General features: G+C 39.4%; 1 protein-coding gene across 1 annotated transcript in view; it reads right to left on the reverse strand.

Moving 5' to 3' along the window:
* Positions 1-25010, reverse strand: part of LOC116873465 (calcium-binding mitochondrial carrier protein SCaMC-1-like) — a 130548-nt gene extending 105538 nt beyond the window's left edge. The window contains 1 exon segment of the mRNA XM_032867271.1: positions 24831-25010. Within this exon segment, the coding sequence (XP_032723162.1) occupies positions 24831-25010 (180 nt within the window).
* Positions 25011-27112: the final 2102 nt, after the last annotated feature.

The following is a 27112-nucleotide window of genomic DNA, read 5'->3' on the forward strand; positions in this document are numbered from 1 at the left end:
TAAGACGTGGGTTTAAATGAAAATATCAATGAATACTTTTAACTATAAATGGATTAGATATTCCAATTAAAAATAGAACAAAACCCATATGCTGTTTTAAGTGGCTTATCTAAAACATACAAATACAGAAAGTTTAGAAGTAAAAGGATGACAATGAATATACAAATTCCAAACAGGAGAAAGGAGTTGGCTATGTTAATGTCAGACAAAATAGAACTAAAAACATTTAGAGATCAAGAGGGTCCTTCACAATGATAAAAGATTCAATTCTCCAAGAGTATACAAACTTTTGACCTGAAGATAAATAAAGGAAAAAGAGGGCAAGGCCTGGGAGGTGCTCCTAGTACCCCAGGCTCAATGAGAGAAGTCTGAGGAAGTGTGGGGCAGTGTGAAGCTTAAGCCTGCCACACATAGAAGGAAAGAGCAACTGGCAAAAGAAACAAGGCTACAAAAAAAAGTTGTGGAGTTTTCAAGAAATTGATTTACAGGGGACTGACTTCTTGTGATCATTGTGTGGTTCGCTTGGTGACAAGACAATTGAAGAATTCCATCTACAGAGCCCTGTATTTGCTAAGGAATAAAGAGGGAGAGAACTCTTTGACCAGCCTCTGATTCTTGCTGTCACAACTTCTAATCCATGGAGAGAATCAGAGTATTGTCTATCCTTTTCCCCTACTCCACAGGAAAAGGAGACTTCCCGATTTTTGCCCTCCCTAGAATATTAGTGCTCGATTATTAGATTGTAGTTAGTTAGTCATTTATAGGATCTGCCTCCATCACTAAAGTCCAAAATGCATATGGTTGAGAAGGGTGTACTATTTGTTTTTTGTACCCTCAAGATGAGTTAAGTACCTGGCAGCTTATTGAATAAAGTCTACATTACTGGCAATGAAATAATTTGCACATGGGCATATCAAGGAATCATTCAGTTAAGACCTCTGAAACCCCTTTTTTGAAAAGCATCAAATATTGTTCCCATTACTCAGATATATGCACATGAACTATGTAACACATCTGCTTTAGGGTTTTTAGACACTCTAATTTTCTAATTTTCTAGCACAAGTACCAGCTATGCCTCTAGCCAACAGATATTTCCCTAACAGGCCAGAGCTTCTCTCTTCATCAGTTAAATCATGAAAAGTCCATCTTTCTCCCATATCAATTCCCTATTAAAACAAAATTAATTAATTAATAATTAGATCTCAAATGAGTATGTTCCCCCCTTATAAGATCTAAAAAGTGTTTTATATAACTCAGTTCCACAGTAAATTAATATCAGCCTTTCCTAGAACTTCGTGTTTCACCAACCAATGTACTTTAAGTAACTAATAAATTAGCTTGAAATACTATCAGTCATAAACTAATAATATTTTTGGGCAATGCTTTCAGGTCTCCTCCCTCCTTGGGAACTTTGTACTATCACTTTGCTATCTCGCTCAATAAACCTTGCTTTGCTGCCCACCAAAAAGTAAATTAATATATAAACTAATAATATTTTTATCACATTTAGGATAATCTTTACATTTGCCATTTTTTTAAGATTTTATTTATTCATCTGAGAGAGAGAGAGAGCATGAGAGGGAGAAGTCAAGGGAGAAGCAGACTCCCCATGGAGCTAGGAGCCTCATGAGGGTCTTGATTCCAGGACTCTGGGATCATGACCTGAGGCAAAGGCAGTTGCTTCACCAAATGAGCCACCTAGGTGCCCCTACATTTGCCATTTTTAAGTCTATTATCATTCAATTAAAAATTATTTGTCTACGATTGAATACAAAAAAGAACAACCCATCAGATTCTACCAAACATTTGTAGCTGTGGTGAGATAGAGGCTAATAAACTGCTAGTGAGATAACTATTCAATTGGCAATAACATGAAAGTATTTCTACTGTTCAAGATCTAGTGGATCCCCATATTATGTTCAGTCAGACTCTTTACCTAACAAAACAAAATGAAATATAACAAAACAAATATGAAATATAAGCACACATTTGGAAGCAGTTTCCTTTTATATTTTTACCTACAGTAGAATTGGCAAAACAAAAACAAAAAGAAACCCAAAACAAAAAAACCTGGACCTTCCCATGTGGTGCCCAGAGTAGATAGTAAGTTCTGCTGTGTATGTATCATAAGTAGGATTTTTTCCTGAGGCTTATGAATGTGAAAAAGCTAGAACCTTGGCACTCTTTCAAAAGAATTCCAGTTATAGTTTATTCATTTATCCAGCAAATATTTATTGAGAATGTACTGTGTGACACAGCAATTAGCAATTCACAGTCCCTACTTTCAGGCAAGAAAATAAGCAACTGTAATATAGAATAATGGTGCTGTGTAGGAGTAATAATTAACTGTTAAGTGCCTAATCATTCCCAACAAATGGGTGCCTTTTGCTAGCTGAAACTTTGGTTGATGTAAATATTCTATGTCACTTCAGATATTTCACATTATACAAATTTGTAAGGAAATGACATTCTTTATCATCACTTTTTTAATTGACAAAATCTCCCTAGCTAATATTCTGGCCCCATAATTTTCTTTTTTTTTTTTAATTAACATATAATGTATTATTTGCATCAGGGGTACAGGTCTGTGAATCATCAAGCTAACACATTTCACAGCCCTCACCATAGCACATACCCTCCCCAATGTGCATAACCCAGCCACCCTATCCCTCCCCTCAGCCCCCAGCAACCCTGTTTGTTTCCTGAGATTAAGAGTCTCTTATGGTTTGTCTCCCTCCTGATCCCATCTTGTTTCATTTTTTCCTCCCTACCCCCCATGACCCCCTACCCTGCCTCTCAAATTCCTCGTATCAGAGAGATCATATGATAATTGTCTTTCTCTGATTGACTTATTTTGCTTAGCATAATACCCTCTAGTTCCATCCACATTGTTGCAAATGGCAAGATTTCGGTTTTGGATGGCTGCATAGAATTCCATTGTATGTATATACCACTCTTCTTTATCCATTCATATGTTGATGGACATCTAGTTTCTTTCCATAGTTTGGCTATGGTGGACATGGCTGCTATAAACATTTGGGTGCACGTGCCACTTCGGATCACTACATTTTTAGGGTAAATACACAGTAGTGCAATTGCTGGGTCGTAGGGTAGCTCTATTCTCAACTTCTTGAGGAACCTCCATTCTGTTTTCCAGAGTGGCTGCACCAGCTTGCATTCTCACCTACAGAAAGGGTTCCCCTTTCTCTACATCCTCGCCAACATCTGTCGTTTCCTGACTTGTTAATTTTAGCCATTCTGACTGGTGTGAAGTGGTATCTCATTGTGGTTTTGATTTGTATTTCCCTGATGCCAGGTGATGTTAAGCTCTTTTTCATGTGTCTGTTGCTGGCCCCATAATTTTCTAATGGTTTATAATGTATTACATTTTATGATCATGACTCATGGTATAAAATATACAAATATTAAAGAAGAGATCACTTACAGTAAAGTAGTTCCAGTGATGGGCAACTTCCTTGATATTTCTTGCAGGTTTAAATAAAAAATACTTCTTCCATTCATCCCAGTCCACTGTCATTGACCCATCAGTATCCATGCTGTATATTGTTAAAAGAATATGCTCAAATATAAATTATGATTCATAAATTTTGAACAGCTTTATCAAAATGATATCTTATTTGCTTAAAGTCAGAATATCTGGATTATAGTTGAGCTCTGTCCATTGTTACTCTTGTGATGTAGAGTGCATCTTACCATCTCTAAACTTCAGTTTCTATGGGAATAGGTCCTACAACATAGAGCTTTAGGGTACTTTCTTAAAAGATTTTATTTTTAAGTAATCTCTACACACAGTGGGGCTCAAAGTTACAACCCTGAGATCAAGAGTTGCACATTACCCTAACTGAGCCAGCTAGGCACCCTTAGAGTATTATATGGGATTTTATATATGATGGCTTTATAAACTATAAAGAACTACAAAACTATAAGTGAGTATTCCTGAATGCCAATCTTCACCCACTTCTTGTTAAACATTTTCCCTTCTTGCCATCTGATAAACCTCATCTTGTAACTTCTCTAGCAACAGAATAATGACTGAAATTACCTTTTTGGTAATTCAGCTCTTAAAAGACAATTTCTACTTTCTATGGATATGAAATTCAGATATAAAAAATACCATAAGAAAACCAAGTAACCATGGAAATATAACATCCATTAATATGGAATAATATAATTAAGCCAATTTTAAGAATTTTGGAGAATTCTCATTAGAGAATTTCTCAAATCCCTGAACAAAATTAAGAATTTGAAGAAAGAAAAAAAAAAGTAAAGAAAAGAATTTGAAGAAAGATAGTGAAATATATTGCTAAGTGTGAACTTCCCAAAATTTCAACTTCTTGTCTCAATCAGCTCTCTTTCTCAGCTTTCTCTGTTGCTAACCTCCAAAGGTCTCCCCAACCCACCAAATCAACTCCAGACACTCACTCTCAGGCCAATGTCATCCCCCATTTCTCTCCAAAACATGAGTTTGGTTCAAGCAATCTCATCTTTAAAAAATTCTGTTGACCTTACTTTCCCCACTGTCACCCTTCTCTCTCTTTGGATTTGCAGTAACACTTCTTTGTTTTCTTTTTTTTTTTAATTTAAATTCAATTAGACAACATATAGTACATCATTAGTTTTTTTTAATTTTTTTTATTTTTTTTAAATATTTTATTTATTTATTTGACACAGAGAGAGAGAGATCACAAGCAGGCAGAGCAGCAGGCAGAGAGAGGGGGGAAGCAGGCTCCCCACAGAGGAGAGAGCCCAATGTGGGGCTTGATCCCAGGACCCCGAGATCATGACCTGAACCGAAGGCAGCGGCTTAACCCACTGAGCCACCCAGGCGCCCCCATCATTAGTTTTTGATGTCTTATTCAATGATTCATTAGTTGCATATAACACCTAGTGCTCCTCACATTGCAGTAATACTTTGTAAAGAGTTGTCTATACAATCATATTTAAAAAATGGGCAGAAGATATGAACAGACACTTCTCCAATGAAGACATACAAATGGCTATCAGACACATGAAAAAATGTTCATCATCACTAGCCATCAGGGAGATTCAAATTAAAACCACATTGAGATACCACCTTACACCAGTTAGAATGGCCAAAATTAGCAAGACAGGAAACAGCATGTGTTGGAGGGGATGTGGAGAAAGGGGAACCCTCTTACACTGTTGGTAGGAATGCAAGTTGGTGCAGCCACTTTGGAGAACAGTGTGGAGATTCCTCAAGAAATTAAAAATAGAGCTTCCCTATGACCCTGCCATTGCACTACTGGGTATTTATCCCAAAGATACAGATGTAGTGAAAAGAAGGGCCATCTGTACCCCAATGTTTATAGCAGCAATGGCCACGGTCGCCAAGCTGTGGAAAGAACCAAGGTGCCCTTCAATGGACGAATGGATAAGGAAGATGTGGTCCATATACACTATGGAGTATTATGCCTCCATTAGAAAGGAAGAATACCCAACTTTTGTAGCAACATGGACGGGACTGGAAGAGATTATGCTGAGTGAAATAAGTCAAGCAGAGAGAGTCAATTATCATATGGTTTTACTTATTTGTGGAGCATAACAAATAGCATGGAGGACAAGGGGAGATGGAGAGGAGAAGGGAGTTGAGGGAAATTGGAAGGGGAGGTGAACCATGAGAGACTATGGACTCTGAAAAACAATGTGAGGGTTTTGAAGGGGCGGGGGGTGGGAGGTTGGGGGAACCAGGTGGTGGGTATTGGAGAGGGCATGGATTGCATGGAGCACTGGGTGTGGTGCAAAAACAATGAATACTGTTACGCTGAAAATAAATTTTAAAAATTAAAAAAAAAAAAGAGTTGTCTATCTTCTGTCTCCAATTCCTCCTTCTTCTCTCTTGAACCCACTCCCATTAGGCTCTCACCAGCATTATTCCATCAGTGGCTTCCTCAGTGTGAGATCAGGGGTCTGGTCTCTGTCCTTATCTAATTTAGCCTGTCAGCAGTATTTGAAAAATACAGCTGCTTCCTCCTTACATTTTCTCCATTTGGCTTCCAGAACAGAGTATTCTCCTGATTCTTGTCCTTTTTCTCTAGCTGCTCCTTTCTACTCTCTTTCACTGGTTTCCCCCTCAATCCCCTGCCTCTTAACTTTAAAGAATACCAGCCCTCAGAGTATATACTCTTTCCTTGGTCATATCTTCCAGTCTTGTGTCTTTAAATGTCATCTATAAGCCCCAGAGTCCCAAATCTCTGCCAGAGTGTTCCTCTGAACTCTAGACTCCTGTTTTAAGCTGCCTACCTGGCACTGCTACTTGTATGTCTGATTAGCATTTAGAAGAGAATAAGAACAAATCTGGACTGATAACCATCCCATCCCAAACTTACTTTTTTCTGTCTTATCCATATCAATGCATACCCACTCCATTATTTAGATGCTCAAGCCAAAAATCTTGGCATTAACCTTGACTTTTTCTTTCCTTTTTACCGGGCATCATGTTGATCCAGAAGTAAATTATGTTGACATTTCAAAATGTATTCAGAATCCAACCTCCTCCATCCTGGTACAAGCCACCCTCAAATTTTGTCTGTATTATTGTAAAGCTGTCCTGTCTGGCCCACCTGCTTTCTCCCTTGCTGCCTACAAGCTATTTGAACACATGGGACAGAATGAGACTGCAACACTGAAGTTAAATCATGGCAGACCTCTGCTTAAAACCACCCAATGACTTACAGAGTAAAAGCAAAAGTCCTTATAATTTCCCTTTCAAGATCTGATGATATCTGACTCCTGTTAAAATCTCCTACCACCCTAGGGCTCCTGGGTGGCTCAGTGGGTTAAGCCGCTGCCTTCGGCTCAGGTCATGATCTCAGGGTCCTGGGATTGAGTCCCGCATCGGGCTCTCTGCTCAGCAGGGAGCCTGCTTCTCTCTCTCTCTCTCTCTCTCTGCCTGCCTCTCTGTCTACTTGTGATCTCTCTCTGTAAAATAAATAAATAAAATCTTTAAAAAAAAAAATCTCCTACCACCCTCTTCCTCATTTATTCTATTCTGAACACACTAGGCCCCTCTAAGTGCCCTAACCCTATAAATACATGCCCAACTTGGGCCTTTGTTCCTGCTATTTCCTTTACCTAGAAGGCTTTTCCCCCTCAAAGATTATCATGGCTCCTTCTCTCACCTTCTTCAGATCTCTGCTCAAACGTTACCTTCAAGACCTTCCTACTCACCATGTCTAAAACTGCAGTCCCCTGTACCACTCACACACACAAGACTGTTTCCTTCCCCTGCTCTATATTTCCCCTTATTGCTAATCACCATCTAACATAGATTGTTTATCTAGCTTACTATTTTCCTCTCTTGTTTATTCTGAGTTACATAAAGCAGGAATTTTTGCCTGTTTCCTTCATTACTACACCCTTAGCACCTAGGTGAATGTAAGCACTCAATAAATATTGGTTGAGGGGCACCTGGGTGGCTCAGTGGGTTAAGCCTCTGCCTTAGGCTCGGGTCATGATCTCAGGGTCCTGGGATCAAGCCCCGTGTTGGGCTCTCTGCTCAGCGGGGAGCCTGCTTCCCTCCCTCCCCCCCACCGCCTGCCTCTCTGTCTACTTGTGATCTCTGTCAAATAAATAAATCAATAAAATCTTTTAAAAAATAAATATTGGTTGAGTAAATGAATCAATTTCCCCCTACCCACTTTCATCCTTACTTCCTGTGTTCTAGACCTAGAAGGTAAAATGTTGACTCCTACTGAAGGACTCTGTCTGTCTGTCTCTTTCTTTCTCAAGCCATTGGTCTCATTCCCTCCCAATCACTTATCTCCTCTCTCTACATCATATCCAACAGTTCCCTCTCTGGTGGTTACTTCTCCTCGAATCTCTCCTATCCTTAAAAAATAATAATAAAAATAAAAAGACTTGCCTGTCTTCTTCATATCCAAATATCTCAAATTCATAAACCACATTCATAGTCCCCATATCATCACCTTCCATTCAGTCAGTAATAGTCTGACTCAACTCTTTAGCTCCCTACTGAAAATTCTTTCACTTGAGATCCCCAGAAATCTGCCAAATTTCATATCCAGTGGATGGGTTTCAATATTTATGTTGCTGGCCTGTTCTGTTAAATATGACATGCTCCACTCTTGGCTCTTGTTACATCATTAAATCAATCAGAAAACACGTATCGAGCTGCTAGTATGTGACAGACACTATGTTGGTCACTGACTACAGAACAATGAATAATATACTCTGTCCTTGCTTCACAGAGGTTACAGTCTACTGGCAATAGGAAGTATGACAAGCCTCTGTAAAGCTGCTGAAAAAGCAAACATCAGGAAGATAAGAACTTTCAGAAGTTAAAGTCACATCTAAACTGAGACCCAAGGAGTAAGTAGGAGATATTCAAGTGAAGGAGTTGGAAAGGGTCTTCCAGGCAGAAAGAACAGTTTGTACAAGGTCTGGAGGAAAGAAAGACTATGTTTTTTAAGAGGTGAAAGAAGCTCAACCAGCCTAGAGTACAGAGTAGAAGGAAAGTTGTAGAGATGATGCAGTTAGAGAGGCAGACAGGGGCCAGATCACAGAAAGGATTCCATGTCCCATCTCAGTTGCTGGTATAACATCACTCATTCATATGGACACAAATGGTCTAATGAAGTGAAAACAACTCAAATTCAGCTATACGCTTATTAAAGCCATAAAAACCATATTTGGATATAAATCCAGCTAAAGGTACACAAGACCATTTTAGTGAATATATAAAACTTTATTAAAAAGACATAAAAGAGGATTTAAATCAATAAAGGCATATATAATGTATTTATTATATATAATAAACATATTATAGAAGAGTAAATTTAACATCATAGGCATATCAATTCTCTCCTTAATTTATAAATTCAATGCAATTCCAATTAACATTCCAAAAGGATTATGTGTGTGCACATGTGTGTATGTAACTAAATAAGTCAATTCTCAGATTAATATAGAAGAGCAAAGGGCCAAGAAGAGCACTGACACTATTGAAGATGAGAAAAGTCAAAACATCAAGATGGATTCTAAAGCGATAGTAAGGGACACCTGGGTGGCTCAGTCAGTTAAGCATCCAACTCTTGGTTTCAGCTCAGGTCATAATCTCAGGGTCTTGAGTTTGAGCTCTGTATTGAACTCCATATTCAGTGTGGAACCTGCTTAAGATTCTCTGTTCCTCTCCTCCTGCCCTTTCCCCCACCCCCGCTCTCTCTCTCTCAAAAAACAAACAAACAAACAAACAACAAAAAATTGACCAAAAAAGTTAGTATATAAAGTGATAGTCATTAAGACTTGTGGTAATGATGTGTAATAGACACTAATGTAATAGAATAAAGATACTAGAAACACATCCATATGCAGATGGAAATCTGATATATGACAGAGGTAAGCATTTAAAATCTGTGGGAAAAGGATGGGACCAGTTAATAAATGATGACAGGACAACCAACTATGAGAAAGAGAGCAAGAAAGAGAGAAAGAAAAAGGAAGAAAGAAAGAAAAAGAGAAAGAAAGAGAAAGGAGGGAGGTAGGGAGGAAGGAAGGAAGGAAATGGATCCTTATTTCACACCATACACAAATATTAATTATAGATGAATTAAAGAACTAAATGTAAGACACAACATTTTTAATGAAACATAGATTAATATCTTGGGGTGCTTGGGTGGCTCAGGGGGTTTAACATCTGATTTTTGGTTTCAGCTGAGGTCTGATCTCATGGGTTATTAGATAGAGACCCACATCCTGGGCTCTATGCTCAGTGGGAAGTCTACTTGAGATTCTCTACCTCTTCCCTCCCCCCACTCACATGCATGGACAGGTGCATGCTCTCTCTCTAAAATAAATAAATAAATCTTAGAAAAAAGAAATAGAGATTAATATTTTTATGTATGAGGGTAAGGAAGAATTTCTCAAGATGTGAAAAGCATATCCATAAAAGAAAAAATGGAGAAATAAGACTATATAAAAATATTAAACTGCACAATGACAAAAAACACCTAAATATGTATTTAAAAGTAAGCAGCAAGCTAGGAAAACATATTTACAATGCATATAATCAACATAAGAATAATATCCAGGATTTAGAAAGAACACATGTAAGCCATTAAGAAAAATACAACCAATCCAGCTGAAAAATAGGCAAAAGACATGAGTAGGTAATTCACAGAAGAGGAATATCCAGATGACCAACGAATATATGAAAAGGTACTCAGACTCACTCTTAATAAGGAATTTGGTTAAACTGAGTGAAATTAAAAGAGCAGAATATTATTTCTGACTCAATGGCTTGGAAAATATTAAAATATTAGAAGCCTACAGTATCAAATATTTGAAAAGAAATACATTTTTAGTGGGAAGTTAAATTGGTACAACCACTTTGAAGAACAATTTGGTATATATAATTAAAGTTAAATGTCAGCATACCCTATAATCAAGCAACTCTACTGCAAGTAATATACAAGGAAATGTATACAAGAAATTCACTGCAGCATTGTTTTGTATTAGTAACAAAACAAAAAAAAATTTTAAACCTAAATGACTTATCATCAGGAGAATTCATAAGTAAATTGAATTATATTTATTAAACAGGACCCCTACTGTGGCTAAAATGATTAACTAGAGCTGTATGCACCACCAGCAACAAATTTCAAAAATAGAAGACTTAGAAAAAAGTAATTTTAGGGGCGCCTGGGTGGCTCAGTGCGTTAAAGCCTCTGCCTTCAGCTCAGATTATGATCCCAGGGTCCTGGGATTGAGTCCTGCATTGGGCTCTCTGCTCCTCGGGGAGCCTGCTTCCTCCTCTCTCTACCTGCCTCTCTGCCTACTTGTGAGCTTTGTCTGTCAAATAAATAAATAAAATCTTAAAAAAAAAAAGTACATGGTATGACACCACTTAAGTAAGGTCTTAAAACATGAGAAACAATGCTATATATTTTAAGAGTATGCCTACAGTAAAATAGATAAAAATCTGAATGAATAGTACATTCAGGATAGTAGTTACATCTGGCAGCAAGAGAGAAAATGAGTATTAGGAATACATGGAAAACTTCAACTATGTGTAATATTTTATTTACACAAAAAAGTTTGAGCCAGGGGAGGAGTCAAGATGGTGGAGAAGTAGCAGGCTGAGACTACTTCAGATAGCAGGAGATCAGCTAGATAGCTTATCTAAAGATTGCAAACACCTACAAATCCAACAGGAGATTGAAGAGAAGAAGAACAGCAATTCTAGAAACAGAAAATCAACCACTTTCTGAAAGGTAGGACTGGCGGAGAAGTGAATCCAAAGCGACGGAAAGATAGACCGCGGGGGGAGGGGCCGGCTCCCGGCAAGCGGCAGAGCAACTGAGCACAAAATCAGGATTTTTAAAAGTCTGTTCCGCTGAGGGACATCGCTCCAGAGGCTTAACCGGGGTGAAGCCCACGCAGGGCCAGCGTGGCCTCAGGTCCCGCAGGGTCACAGAAGGATCGGGGGTGTCTGAGTGTCGCAGAGCTTACAGGTATTAGAACAAGGAAGCTGGCTACAGAGACAGAGCCGAGGAGTGAGCTCTCAGCTCCGGGTTACCTTGAACCGGTCACAGGCTCGGTCAGCTTGGAGCGCGGCTGGAGGCCAGCGTGACGGGAGTAATTGGGCGCTGTTCTCTGAGGGCGCACTGAGGAGTGGGGCCCCGGGCTCTCGGCTCCTCCGGGCCGGAAACCGGGAGGCTACCATCTTCATTCCCGTCCTCCGGAACTCTACGGAAAGCTCTCAGGGAACAAAAGCTCCCGAAAGCGAACCCGAGCGAATTACTCAGCCCGGCCCCTAGTAAGGGTGGTGCAATTCTGCTTGGGGCAAAGACCCTTGAGAGTCACTACAACAGGCCCCTCCCCCAGAAGATCAACAAGAAATCCAGCCAGGACCAACTTCACCTACCAAGGAGTGCAGTTTCAATACCAAGGAGAGCAGCGGAATTCCAGAGGAGGAGAAAGCAAAGCACAGAACTCATGGCTTTCTCCCCATGATTCTTTAGCCTTGCAGTTAATTTAATTTTTTTTCTTTTTCAATTTTTTTCTCTTCTTCTGCCAAATTTTTTTTTAACTTTTACCCTTTTCTTTTTTAATGTTTTTTAACTAGCTTATCTAATATATATATATATTTTTTCTTTTTTACATTTCTTCTTTTTTCGTGTTCTTTTTTTTGTTTGTTTCTTTTGGTTTCTTTTTTTTTTCTTTTTTCTTTTTCTTTCTGAACCTCTTTTTATCCCCTTTCTCCCCCCTCACGATTTAGGATCTCTTCTGATTTGGTTAAAGCATATTTTCCTGGGGTTGTTGCCACCCTTTTAGTATTCTACTTGCTCCTTCATATACTTTTATCTGGACAAAATGACAAGGCGGAAAAATTCACCACAAAATAAAAAAGAACAAGAGGCAGTACCAAAGGCTAGGGACCCCCCTCAAAATCAATAAGAATAGGTCCACACCCCGTCACCTAATATTAAAATTTACAAGTCTTAGTGACAAAGAGAAAATCCTGAAAGCAGCCCGGGAGAAGAAGTCTGTAACATACAATGGTGAAAATATTAGATTGGCAGCAGACTTATCCACAGAGACCTGGCAGGCCAGAAAGAGCTGGCATGATATATTCAGAGTACTAAACGAGAAAAACATGCAGCCAAGAATACTATATCCAGCTAGGCTATCATTGAAAATAGAAGGAGAGATTAAAAGCTTTCAGGACAAACAAAAATTGAAAGAATTTGCAAACACCAACCAACTCTGCAGGAAATATTGAAAGGGGTCCTCTAAGCAAAGAGAGACCCTAAAAGTAGTAGATCAGAAAGGAACAGAGACAATATAAAATAACAGTCACCTTACAGGCAATACAATGGCACTAAATTCATATCTCTCAATAGTTACCCTGAATGTTAATGGGCTAAATGCCCCAATCAAAAGACACAGGATATCAGAATGGATAAAAAAACAAAACCCATCTATATGTTGCCTACAAGAAACTCATTTTAAACCCAGACACCTCCAGATTTAAGGTGAGGGGGTGGAAAAGAATTTACCATGCTAATGGACATCAGAAGAAAGCAGGAGTGGCAATCCTTATATCAGATCAATTAGATTTTAAGCTAAAGACTATAATAAGAGATGAGGAAGGACACTATATCATACTCAAAGGATCTGTCCAACAAGAAGATCTAACAATTTTAAATATCTATGCCCCTAACGTGGGAGCAGCCAACTATATAAACCAATTAATAACAAAATCAAAGAAACACATCAACAATAATACAATAATAGTAGGGGACTTTAACACTCCCCTCACTGAAACGGACAGATCATCCAAGCAAAAGATCAACAAGGAAATAAAGGCTTTAAATGACACACTGGACCAGATGGACATCACAGATATATTCAGAACATTTCATCCCAAAGCAACAGAATACACATTCTTCTCTAGTGCACATGGAACATTCTCCAGAATAGATCACATCCTGGGTCCTAAATCAGGTCTCAAGTGGTATCTAAAGATTGGGATCATTCGCTGCATATTTTCAGACCACAATGCTCTGAAGCTACAACTCAATCACAAAAGGAAATTTGGAAAGAACCCAAATACATGGAGACTAAATAGCATCCTTCTAAAGAATGAATGGGTCAACCAGGAAATTAAAGAAGAATTGAAAAAATTCACGGAAACAAATGATAATGAAAACACAACGGTTCAAAATCTGTGGAACACAACAAAGGCAGTCCTGAGAGGAAAATATTTAGCGGTACAAGCCTTTCTCAAGAAACAAGAAAGGTCTCAGGTACACAACCTAACCCTACACCTAAAGGAGCTGGAGAAAGAACAAGAAACCCTAAACCCAGCAGGAGAAGAGAAATCATAAAGATCAGAGCAGAAATCAATGAACTAGAAACCAAAATAACAATAGAACAAATCAACAAAACTAGGAACTGGTTCTTTGAAAGAATTAATAAGATCGATAAACCCCTGGCCAGACTTATCAAAAAGAAAAGAGAAAGGACCCAAATAAATAAAATCATGAATGAAAGAGGAGAGATCACAACTAACACCAAAGAAATACAAACAATTATAAGAACATACTATGAGCAACTCTACGCAAACAAATTTGACAATCTGGAAAAATGGATGCATTCCTAGAGACATATAAACTACCACAACTGAACCAGGAAGAAATAGAAAGCCTGAACAGACCCATAACCAGTAAGGAGATTGAAACAGTCATCAACAATCTCCAAACAAACAAAAGCCCAGGGCCAGATGGCTTCCCAGGGGAATTCTACCAAACATTTAAAGAAGAATTAATTCCTACTCTCCTGAAACTGTTCTAAAAAATAGAAATGGAAGGAAAACTTCCAAACTCATTTTATGAGGCCAGCATCACCTTGATCCCAAAACCAGACAAGGATCCCATCAAAAAAGAAAACTACAGACCAATATCCTTGATGAACACAGATGCGAAAATTTTCACCAAAATACTAGCCAATAGGATTCAACAGTACTTTAAAAGGATTATTCACCACGACCAATTGGGATTTATTCCAGGGCTGCAAGGTTGGTTCAACATCTGCAAATCAATCAATGGGATACAACACATTAATAAAAGAAAGAACAAGAACCATAAGATACTCTCAATACAGGCTGAAAAAGCATTTGACAAAGTACAGCATCCCTTCCTGATCAAAACTCTTCAAAGTGTAGGGATAGAGGGCACATACCTCAAAATTATCAAAGCCATCTATGAAAAACCCATCGCAAATATCATTCTCAATGGAGAAAAACTGAAAGCTTTTCCGCTAAGGTCAGGAACATGGCAGCGATGTCCATTATCACCACTGCTATTCAACATAGTCCTAGAAGTCCTAGCCTCAGCAATCAGACAACAAAAGGAAATTAAAGGCATCCAAATTGGCAAAGAAGAAGTCAAACTATCACTCTTTGCAGATTATATGATACTATATGTGGAAAACCCAAAAGACCTCACTACAAAACTGCTAGAACTTGTACAGGAATTCAGTAAAGTGTCAGGATATAAAATCAATGCACAGAAATCCGTTGCATTTCTCTACACCACCAACAAGACAGAAGAAAGAGAAATTAAGGAGTCAATCCCATTTACAATTGCACCCAAAACCATAGGATACCTAGGAATAAACCTAAGCAAAGAGGCTAAGAATCTATACACAGAAAACTATAAAGTACTCATGAACGAAATTGAGGAAGACACAAAGAAATGGAAAAATATTCCATGCTCCTGGATTGGAAGAATAAATATTGTGAAAATGTCTATGCTACCTAAAGCAATCTACATATTTAATGCAATTCCTATCAAAGTATCATCCATTTTTTTTCAAAGAAATGGAACAAATAATCCTAAAATTTATATGGAACCAGAAAAGACCTCGAATAGCCAAAGGAATATTGAAAAAGAAAGCCAAAGTTGGTGGCATCACAATTCCGGACTTCAAGCTCTATTACAAAGCTGTCATCATCAAGACAGCATGGTACTGGCACAAAAACAGACACATAGATCAATGGAACAGAATAGAGAGCCCAGAAATAGAGCCTCAACTCTATGGTCAACTAATCTTCAACAAAGCAGGAAAGAATGTCCAATGGAAAAAAGACAGCCTCTTCAATAAATGGTGTTGGGAAAATTGGACAGCCACATGCAGAAAAATGAAATTGGGCCATTTCCTTACACCACACACGAAAACAGACTCAAAATGGATGAAGGACCTCAATGTGAGAAAGGAATCCATCAAAATCCTCAAGGAGAACACAGGCAGCAACCTCTTCGACCTCAGCCACAGCAAAATCTTCTGAGGAACATCGGCAAAGGCAAGGGAAGCAAGGGCAAAAATGAACAATTGGGATTTTATCAAGATCATAAGCTTTTTTACAGCAAAGGAAACAGTTAACAAAACCAAAAGACAACTGACAGAATGGGAGAAGGTATTTGCGAACGACATATCCAATAAAGGGCTAGTGTCCAAAATCTATAAAGAACTTAGCAAACCCAACACCCAAAGAACAAATAATCCAATATGAAATGGGCAGAAGACATGAACAGACATTTCTGCTAAGAAGACATCCAGATGGCCAACAGACACATGAAAAAGTGTTCCATATCACTCGGCATCAGGGAAATACAGATCAAAACCACAATGAGATATCACCTCACACCAGTCAGAATGGCTAAAATTAACAAGTCAGGAAATGACAGATGCTGGCGAGGATGCGGAGAAAGGGGAACCCTCCTACACTGTTGGTGGGGAATGCAAGGTGGTGCAACCACTCTGGAAAACAGCATGGAGGTTCCTCAAAATGTTGAAAATAGAACTACCCTATAACCCAGCAATTGCACTGCTGGGTATTTACCCTAAAGATACAAACGTAGTGATCCCAAGGGGCACGTGCACCCAAATGTTTATAGCATCAATGTCTACAATAGCCAAACTATGGAAAGAACCTAGATGTCCATCAACAGATGAATGGATAAAGAAGATGTGGTATATATACACAATGGAATACTATGCAGCCATCAAAAGAAATGAAATCTTGCCATTTGCGATGACATGGGTGGAACTAGAGGGTATCATGCTTAGCGAAATAAGTCAATCGGAGAAAGACAACTATCATATGATCTCCCTGATATGAGGGAGAGGAGATGCAACATGGGGGTTAAGGAGGTAGGAGAAGAGTAAATGAAACAAGATGGGATTGGGAGGGAGACAAACTATAAGTTACTCTTAATCTCACAAAACAAACTGAGGGTTGATGGGGGGAGGGGTTTGGGAGGGTGGGGTTATGGACATTGGGGAGGGTATGTGCTATGGTGAGTACTGTGAAGTGTGTAAACATGGTGATTCACAGAGCTGTACCCCTGGGGATAAAAATATAGTATATGTTTATAAAAAATAAAAATTAAAAAAAAAGTTTGAGCCAAATATGGCAAAATCTTAACTATGATAAATCCAGTGGTGGCATGATTGTTAAATTTTTACCTTTATCTTTCTATACATTTTCCTGAATGAAATAGTTCATAACAAGTTAGCCTTATCCCAGGAATGTTTAATGTCAGAAAATCTACCACTATAATTATTATGTAAATAGGTCAAATGACAAAAGCTTTAAAAATGAAAATAGTTTGATAAAATTTAGTTTTTTTATTCATGAAAGATATCTTTCTTTGTTGTTTTCCTATATATTTTTTATTGTGTTATGTTAGTCACCATAAAATACATCATTAGTTTTTGATGCAGTGTTCCAAGATTCATTGTTTATGTATAACACCCAGTGCTCCATGCAATATGTGCCCTCCTTAATACCCACCACCAGGCTCACCCATCTTCCCATCTCCTCCCATCTAAAGCCCTCAGATTATTTCTCAGAGTCCACAGTCTCTCCTGGTTCATCTCCCCACTCCGATTTGCCCCAATTCACTTTTCCTTTCCTTCTCCTAATGTCCTCCATGTTATTCCTTATGTTCCACAAGTAAGCGGAACGATATGATAATTGACTTCCTCTGCTTGACTTCACTCAGCATAATTTCCTCCAGTCCCAACCATGTTGATGCAAAAGTTGGGTATTCATCCTTTCTGATGGCTGAATAATATTCCATTGTATATATGGACCACATCTTTATCCATTCGTCTGTTGAAGGGCTTCTCAGCTCTTTCCACAGAGCCAAGATTTCCTATATATTCTTTTTTTTTAAGGATTTTATTTATTTGACACAGAGAGACACAGCGAGAGAGGGAACACAAGCAGGGGGAGTGGGAGAGGGAGAAGCAGGCTTCCCGTTGAGCAGGGAGCCTGATGAGGGGCTCAATCCCAGGACCCCAGGATCATGACCTGAGCTGAAGGCAGATGCCTAACTAACGCCACCCAGGTGCCTTCCTATATATTCTTACCATAACCTTTGCCATAGTGCAACTGGCTACCCACTGTTTGCACTCCCTACCCCTAGGGACTGTTAGCTCTGTCAGGGTAGGTGCCAAGAGCATACTTTTTACCACTGAATGAATCCTCATTGTCTATTATGGGCCTGGCAAAAAGTACCAAGCAATATTCAGTTGATAGCTAACTTGATTGGTTGACCGACTGACTAATAATATAAAAGTCTTACAAAAACAGGCACGCCTGGGTGGCTCAGTGGGTTAAAGCCTCTGCCTTTGGCTCGGGTCTGGTCCTAGGGTCCTGGGATCGAGCCCCACGTCGGGCTCTCTGCTCGGTGGGGAGCCTGCTTCCCCCTCTCTCTCTGCCTGCCTCTCTGCCTACTTGTGATCTCTCTCTCTGTGTCAAATAAATAAATAAAATCTTTTTTTTTAAAGTCTTACAAAAACAATAGATATATGCACTAAAATTATATCATTGTGTTAATATTTGGGTGGTAGATTATGTTGATATTGGGGAAATTACTTAGATTTTGTTTTTGTTTTTGTTTTTTTTTATTAAAGATTTTATTTATTTATTTGTCAGAGAGAGAGAGAGAGAGCACAGGCAGACAGAGTGGCAGAGGGAGACGCAGTCTCCCTGCGGAGCAAGGAGCCCGATGTGGGACTTGATCCCAGGACGCTGGGATCATGACCTGAGCCAAAGGCAGCTGCTTAACCAACTGAGCCACCCAGGTGTCCCTGGGGAAATTACTTAATCTCACTATTCAAAAATTTCCTAATCTGTGAAATGAGGAAAATAATACTTTGACTATAAAGTCTTGCAAGAACTAAAGGAGATAATATATGTGAAGTACTAAGAATGCTAGCAAACAGGTGCTCGATAATTATAAGCTATTACTCAGGCTTCCCTAAAGTTTCCATTGTTGTCATTATTATAATGAAAAGGGTTTTAAAAGTAAGCAAAAAATAATTTTAAATTGTATACACACATATAAGGGCAGACCTTTTGAGAATCTTCACTGCCTCTTTTTTATAAATCTGTATACCTATTAAGTCGAGAGCATCAATAATTTCTGAAGTATCAATCACTCCTTGAAAGAAACAAAGAAAATAAAGATTAACTGGAAGTTTTGAAAAGATACAGAAGCAAAGATTTAAGCAGTATTCACTGCACTGTTGCAACATTTCATAAGACATTAATATCCCAATTATCTCTTTTTCCTGCCAAGATAAAAAGAAGAGACTAGAGAGCCCATATAATATTTCCTATATCAATAAATAATACTACCACCCTTCAATGCTGCTCAAACCAATTGCTCTTGCCTCTCTCCTTTCCTTCACCAATTTCAATCACCAAATGTGGTCTGTTCCATGCATAAACATCTCCCAAATTATTTATTCCATTACCACTAATCCCATTTTAGCTTAGACACCAATCCATGTTCCACACAAGTATGATGTACTACTCCTCCTACTGAAAACTCTTCAGTGGTCTTCCACCTCATTCCCCCAGGGATTGAGTCCAAAAATCTTCATAGGCCTCAAGGACCTCCATGATCCCGCCTGGGCCTGTTTCTTAGCTTCATCTCTGAAACTTCTCCTTGCTCTCAGCCTTGGCTTCACTGTTCTTCCTGCAGTTCTTCATACATGACCTGCTTTCCTGGTGTAACCAGTCTCATAGAAAGCCATTTCCCTGCCTGGAACACTTTTCCACTCCTCACTAAACTAACTTTCACTCATCATTCGAGATTTGGCTTACCCACCATTGCCACATGGAGCTTCATGTAAAAACCTTATCAAAATGTTATAAGTATCTTTATTTATATTGTTCAAAGGGAAAAGGTATATAGTTCAAAAGGTACAGGCTTTTTAATTCATGGTTATTATTTTTGAAAGATAGTATGCAAATAAAAATTACATCATTTAAAAATATTCCTTAGGAGCAGTTACAGTCAAACAAATGATGGATTAAATAAATGAATTTTTTTAAAGATCTATTTATTTATTGACAGACAGAGATTACAAGTAGGCAGAGAGGCAGGTAGAGAGAAAGGAGGGGAAGCAGGCTCCCTGCCAAGCAGAGAGCCCGATGCGGGGCTCAATCCCAGGATCCCGGGATCATGGGATCATGACCTGAGCCGAAGGCAGAGGCCCCAACACACCAAGCCACCCAGGCGCCCCTAAATAAATGAATTTTTAATAACTTTTCATGGATCCCAAATATCAAATAATAAACCTTTACTAAAACATGGTTACTTCTTGGCTATACATGTTTGTTCACATACAAACATACCATCATTATTTGTGTCCAAACTCTTAAAAGTCAACCTCATTATCTTCTCATTATCTTTAAGGTACTGCATAAATGTTCTAAGCCTCAACAGATTGCATGCATTTATATCAACAGATTTTAATAGTGTCTATAAGAGAGAAGAAATGATATTAGAGACATGGGATTCAGACAAGGTAGATTATAAATTATAGTGTTTAAACATGCATACATTTATCTTATATAAATTAGGTATTCTGCCATAGATTATTGGTACCTTAGTTTTAGAGTAAAATTTCTAACACTAAAAACATAGAATCTTTGAGTATTGGATCTTTCAAGAAGTTTAGCAGCTGACTAGTCCATTCTTCTACTCAACAATCATTCTTGTATCCACCCACTCAGTAAATGCTTGAGAAAAAGAAATGGGCCAGATATAGCCTCTCCCCTCAAGAAGTTTAAAGGCTAATAGAGAAGACACCAAAGCCATTATGATAGAAAATGTTCAAGGTTCAATAGCCAAATTATGGAAGCAACCTAAATTTCTTCTCATAGATGAATGGGTGAAGAAGTGACATGTATATATTACTCAGCCATAAAAAAAGAATGAAATCTTGTCCTTTGCAACAATATAGATGGATCCGGAAAGTAGAATACTAAATGAAATAGGTCAGCCAAAGAAAGAAAAATACCGTATGATTTCACTCATATGTGGATCTTAAGAAACCAACCAAACAAAAAAAGAGAGATTAAAAAAAAACCCAAAACAGACTCTTAACTGTAGAGAACATAGGGGAAGTGGGTGGGAGAGTGGATAAAACAGGTGAAGCAGATTAAGAGTACAGTTATCTTGATGAGCACTGATAATATATAGAATTGTCAAAGCACTAGGGGTGCCTGGGTGGCTCAGTGGGTTAAAGCCTCTGCCTTCAGCTCAGGTCATGATCCCAGGGCCCTGGGATCGAGTCCCACATTGGGTTCTCTGCTCATCAGGGAGCTTGCTTCCTCCTCTCTCTCTCTGCCTGCTTCTCTGCCTACTTATGATCTCTGTTTGTCAAATAAATAAATAAAATCTTAAAAAAAAAATTAAAAATGAAGCCCTATATTGCACACTCAAAACTGATATGACACTGTACTTTAAAAAACAACTAGAACTCTTGGGAAATATATCTACATATTTTACAAAATTCTTAAAATGATTAATGTTTTATTGAAGAACAGAAATACTAATTACATCATAAACTAAAATATATCCAAAGGAAAAAAAATGTTCAATGTTCAGTGGGAAATAAAGATGTGAGGGAAATGGTTATAGAAGTAGCTCGACCTGAATATTTTAAAAATGAGTAGCAAAAGGTGAATAAAGATACAAGAGTGTGAGGGATGTAGCAGAGACCACCAGCTGTCTACCAAAATTCCTTCTTGCCTTCTTTGGACACACCACTAGATTACATTACTAATTATAAAAATGTCTCCCTTGCAATTAAATATGGTCATGTGTGCAAGGTCTCACTAATGAAGTAAGAGTGAGAGTAATGTGTACCACTTCTAGGCCTGGCTAACATAATCCTACATGCTCATTCCACTTTCAACAGCTAAATGCAGATAATCATGAGAGACCCTTGAGGATGGTAAACCCACAAGAAGAAAGGAATCCAGATCTTTGAATAATTGTAAGGTGGAGAACTGCGCCACCACCCTCAACACCTACCAAGAAATCATCTTATATACCATACTAAGAGGCTTGGACTTTTCCCAGTGACATTGTCAAGCCCCTGAAGAATTTTAAGCAGGGTCAGGATACAATCAAATGTAACTTTTAGAAGGGTCATCTGGTGCAATGTGGAGGAAAAATTAGTGAGAGGAAAGGCAAGAAGACTGGTTATAAGACTGGTTACAGTGACTCGGTGAGGGATGGTGGAACCAGGGCTTACTAGGAGTGATAGGTATGGAGAGGAAGGGAACTGGTTATGAGTTATACTAAAGAATTACATAGGACCACGTGATGAACTGTATGTTGGCGTAAGGGAAAAGGAGAAATATAGAAGGGCTTGGTGGTGGAATGCTTAACCAAGACTATGATCACGGAGGAAGAGGAGAGACTCAGAAGCAGGGGCTAGCTATCCATTTGTGAGTCACCCACACTAGGATGACAGTTGGAAGATTGAAAAGTAATCTTGAGGCCCACCTGCGTTTGAGGGGTGAGCCAAAAGAGAGTCTATAAAGGGATCTGTAAAGCAACAGCCAGAGATCTGAGACAAAGTGCCAAAGGAAAAAATACAGGAGCCGTCATCAGTGTTCCATGCCGCAGAATAGAGCCCCAGAGCCAAACTACGCAATGCAGAAGTCCTTAGTGACCTTTCATAGAGGGAAAGAATGGAGACTGAAGTCTCACCACAGAGAAGAGAAGGCGGAAAGTGCAGACACAGCTTTGTCAAAGACCAGACCACAGATGGAGGAAAATGATAGGCCAATTGCTAGATGGGAAGCCTGGGCCATGGGAGGATCATTGTTATTAGACAGGAAGAGTTTGAAAATACCAGAGAAGAAAGAGAATAACAGAAGTTGTACTTTTTCTATTTTAAAGGAGACGGAAACGAAGTTGACAATATAACTGGAAGAACCATCTTTGGAAAGAACAAACATCTCATTCCTTGAGACTAGTGGAAAGAAACTGAGCATAGATGTAACTAAAGGTAAGATTATAGTCCGTGTATCAAATTTATTGAGGTTTACTAACTGCTTTAAGCTTAATAAATAATCTTGGGCATTTTTCATTTATTTACTCATTAATCATCATAACAACCTTATGAGCTAAGCACTATTATTATCCCCATTTTACAGCTGAAGAAATTTTACAAGAAGTCCAGAAATCTGAAGGAATTCAGTGCAGTTCACCTCTATTTACTCATTGAAGTAAAGGGCATGTTCAGCTACTGGAAGAGGGGAGCAAGGAATGGCAGGGGCTGTGACTGGGGTAAGTCAGAGTTTTTCAACCTCAACACTATTGATATTAAGAACCAGATCATCTTTTGTTGTCCTGTGCACTGTAGGATGTTTAGCAACATCCCTGGCCTTCATTCACTAGATGCTAATATCACACACACACACACACACACACACACATGCACGCACATATGCACACACACATATCCCCAGCCATCATGGGAACAAAAATGTCAAAAATGTCAAATGTCCCTGAAGGGCACAATCACTCCTAGTTGAGTACCACTGGGATAAATGAAATGAAGGTAGAATGGACTCTAGACAGTCTGCTGAAATCTAGATCATTACTAGAAGGGAAATGGAATATTAAGATTATGGGACTATATTCAAAAGGAAGGCATAAAGTCATCAGTTTGTTTTCTGGGTAATGTAAAGTGAACAGAGCAGAAAGCCTTGGACACAGAGAACCCAGTGACATCACTATACATTGTGTAAAATTAAGACTGGCATCTGTAGCTGAGTAGGCCTCGGGGAATAAATCATCAATTTCTATAAAAAATATGACACAGCATTATCCAGGGGATGTAGTTATCCCCCCATTCTCTGCAGGTACTTTATAAGTCTCAAGAATTATGGACTTAACAGTAGATGCTACTGTCCTGATTGTCTGGACTCCATGTTATGTGACCTCAGATCCATTATTCAATTCAAGCCTACCAGATGGAAACTTGTTAAATATTGTTATTTTCTCTTACTGAATGTACTTAAGTCTCCTCACAAGAAAAAGATTTCCAGAAAACCTGGTGACCCCTTCCCCTTTTCAAACATTCCCATGCTGCTGCTGGGCCTCATAGTCTGTTAGAGAAGCTTAAATTAAAACACTCTTTTATTTATTTATTTATTTATTTATTTTACTCTAGATGGTCAGCTAGTTAAATGTACACGAAGTGGGGCTTAAATGTGGAAGTGGGGCTTCTCTGAAAACACAGCAGTCAGCATTGAGATCATCATTTATTAAGCTAAATGATAATTCTACACTATAGTGTATGGCATATTGTTGAGGCATAGTATAAATACTTCAATAGTGTTAAGCTAAACTGAAAATATGTGGTTGTAATTAACATGTTAGGATCAGAACATCTCCAGTTCCCCACCTGTGGAGTAGCCAGTGCACACACAGGAATGTCCCCAAAGGGCATGAGGCTGCCCTGAGTAGGAGCCTTCTGGAGCAAAGTGCTGTGCAGGCTGCATGGGCCAAGCTATGGGATGCCCTTGAAGGACAAGCCATCACAGGCTGTCAAGGCAGACCCTTGGAGTTACCAAAAGCTAACAGAATTTGAACACAGGCCCTAGGCATTTAGCTCACTGGGGACTTTTGGTTAATGTTGGGATGGTGCAAGTGGGCCTTTTAAGAGTTTCAGTGGCTTGGACCTGTCTTAAGCAAGATGGTAAAGTCTTCAACATGTTTTACCATGTTGAATAGGCCACTATTAGGGCAGAAACTTATGTTAAGTGTTCCAACAGCTGGGCAGTTTTAAGTGAAGCAGCTCACATGAAAAGAATTTCTGAGCCTGGAGAGCTCAGGAAGGGCTAAAGGGGTCTTCTCAGTCCCCACTCCCAATCCCACCCCCACCCCCACCTCCTAATGGTTCTCCCCGATTCTGTGTGGCCTGAATGCACTATGGCCCACCTCCTTGTCCTGGCATATGGGAATTCCCATAGCTTCCAGTTCTTCCTGCAATTCTGTGATGTCCACCATGCCATTCCCGCGGTGGTCCAGCTTCTGGAAGAGTTCTTCAAAAAGGCTGTCGGATTCATCTTCCTGGCCAACCACTGTGGGCAACAGAAAGCTCCATATGCGGTGCAGCATGGGCACAGAGCGCAAGGCTCCTCTGAAAGGTGGGAGAGCCCTACTGTCAGACGGAGCTGCCCCACAGGGGACACAGCCTCTGGGAGCCTCCAAGTTTCCAAGGAAGCTAGCTGGTAGGTTCCTGCCTGTTGGGCAACAGGCTTGGTTCTGGATTTGCTTCTGCCAGTCGTTGGGGTGGGGGGGCAACGTTGCTTGCGACCACCATTGTTGTTGTTGTTGTTGTTTAGATTGAGGTTTAGCCAGGGATTCCCAGACAGCACATTCTTTTTTTTTTTTTTAAGATTATATTTATTTATTTGATAGAGAGTAAGAGAGAGAGAGAGAGCAGGGGCAGGGGGAGAGGCAGAGAGAGAGGGAGAAGCAGACATCCCCCCTCAGCAAGGAATCCCATTCTGGGACTCAGTCCCAGGACCCTGGGACCACAACCCCAGCTGAAGGCAGATGCCCAATGACTGGGCCACCCAGGTGCCCCAGACAGCACATTCTTTTTTTTTTTTTTTAAGAATTTTTTTTTATTTGTTTGACAGAGATTACAAGTAGGCAGAGAGGTAGGCAGAGAGAGAGAGAGAAGGGGAAGCAGGCTCCCTGCTGAGCAGAGAGCCCAATGTGGGGCTTGATCCCAGGAGCCTGGGATCATGACCTGAGACAAAGGCAGAGGCTTTAACCCACTGAGCCACTCAGGTGCCCCCAGCAACACATTCTTAATTCAAACTCCAAACTGACAGAGGATAGCCCCATCTTTATGAGTTCTTAGGTGAAGATTTTGTTTGTTTTTTCAATTTTGTGCTCAGAGCCATGTTGACTAGATCAGCCTCCATGGGGCCATCCTGGGCCAATTCTCTTTCTTTTTATTATTAGACCTAGGCTTCCTCTCACATTCCCATAGGGTTGTTGAAATCCAAACCTCTTAGTAACCAAGGGAGAAAATATTCAGACTTTTCATATCTATAAAAGCAAGTGGAAACTAAGCTTTCTAATATTTAGCATGAATTGACAACTGCATGTATATATAATATTTAAATAAGTGTACAAAAATTGTGGGTGGATGGACGAAGAAATTTGGAACCCATTGCTGTTGTGTAATAGGATTGATCACCTGGTCAGTGGGCTAGATGAAAGATTTGGTGAGAAATTCAGGAAGTCTGTAATCAGCAGCCACCAAGGATTGCCATCAGAAGTACTGCTCAAGTCAAGAGAACAGACCAGCCACAGCAGTGGAGCAATGGAGACCAGCACTGAACACATAGACAAAGGACCAACTGATGCCAACCAGCATGCTCCAAGGGTCTAAACGGGCAGTTTGGCCCTTAGCCTCAGTGCCACAGAAGTCACAAGTAAACCACATTAGGGCCTCAGAAACCCAGATTCTCTCCTAAGGAGAACATTAGGGAGCAAACACATTTTATTCAAAAGAAAGCAAATACTATCTAAAGGTCCTAATCAGTTAGCAGTCAGTGCAAGTATTTAAACAAATTAGATATTTCGTTCTTTTTTTTTTTTTTAATGCAGCAGGGAGGACTCAGGAGAAAGATCAGAAAAACCAGGTTAGGCAAATAAAATACATTTTATGCACATATCTGATTTTTAGTATAAGCTGAAATTTAGGAACCTTTTTCCCCTTAGTATTATTCTGGACCCACGTTTTTAAATCATCTCTGTGTGAATTGATACTGTTTATTGTTTCCTTATGATCTCTACAGATGTTGGGGCAATGAGATAAGGTGAAAGTCAAAACCTTAGGATGGCAAAAGGGCACATGGGTGGTTCAGTCAGTTGACATCTGACTCTTGATTTCAGCTCAGGTCATGATCTCAGGGTTGTGAGATAGAGCCCTGCATTGCGCTTCCCACTCAGTCAAGAGTCCACTTGAGATTCTCACTCTTCCTCTGCCCCTGCCCCCACTTGAATGCTCTCTCTCTCTCTCTTTCTCTAAAATAAATATACGAATCTTAAAAAAAAAAAAAAAAAGGATTAAAAAAAAAAAAAGCCTAAGGATGGCAGAGCAGAAGGATGGAAAGTATCCAAGCTCTTGATCACATTGCTGAGCCAGTGAACCAATCCTGGAACCAGTTTCCACTGGACCTGTTTGGACAGGAGACTGA

This window comes from Lontra canadensis, unplaced genomic scaffold (assembly GCF_010015895.1).
Source record: "Lontra canadensis isolate GAN:19392208 unplaced genomic scaffold, GSC_riverotter_1.0 scaffold33, whole genome shotgun sequence".
In the NCBI taxonomy this organism is placed as follows: Eukaryota; Metazoa; Chordata; class Mammalia; order Carnivora; family Mustelidae; genus Lontra; species Lontra canadensis.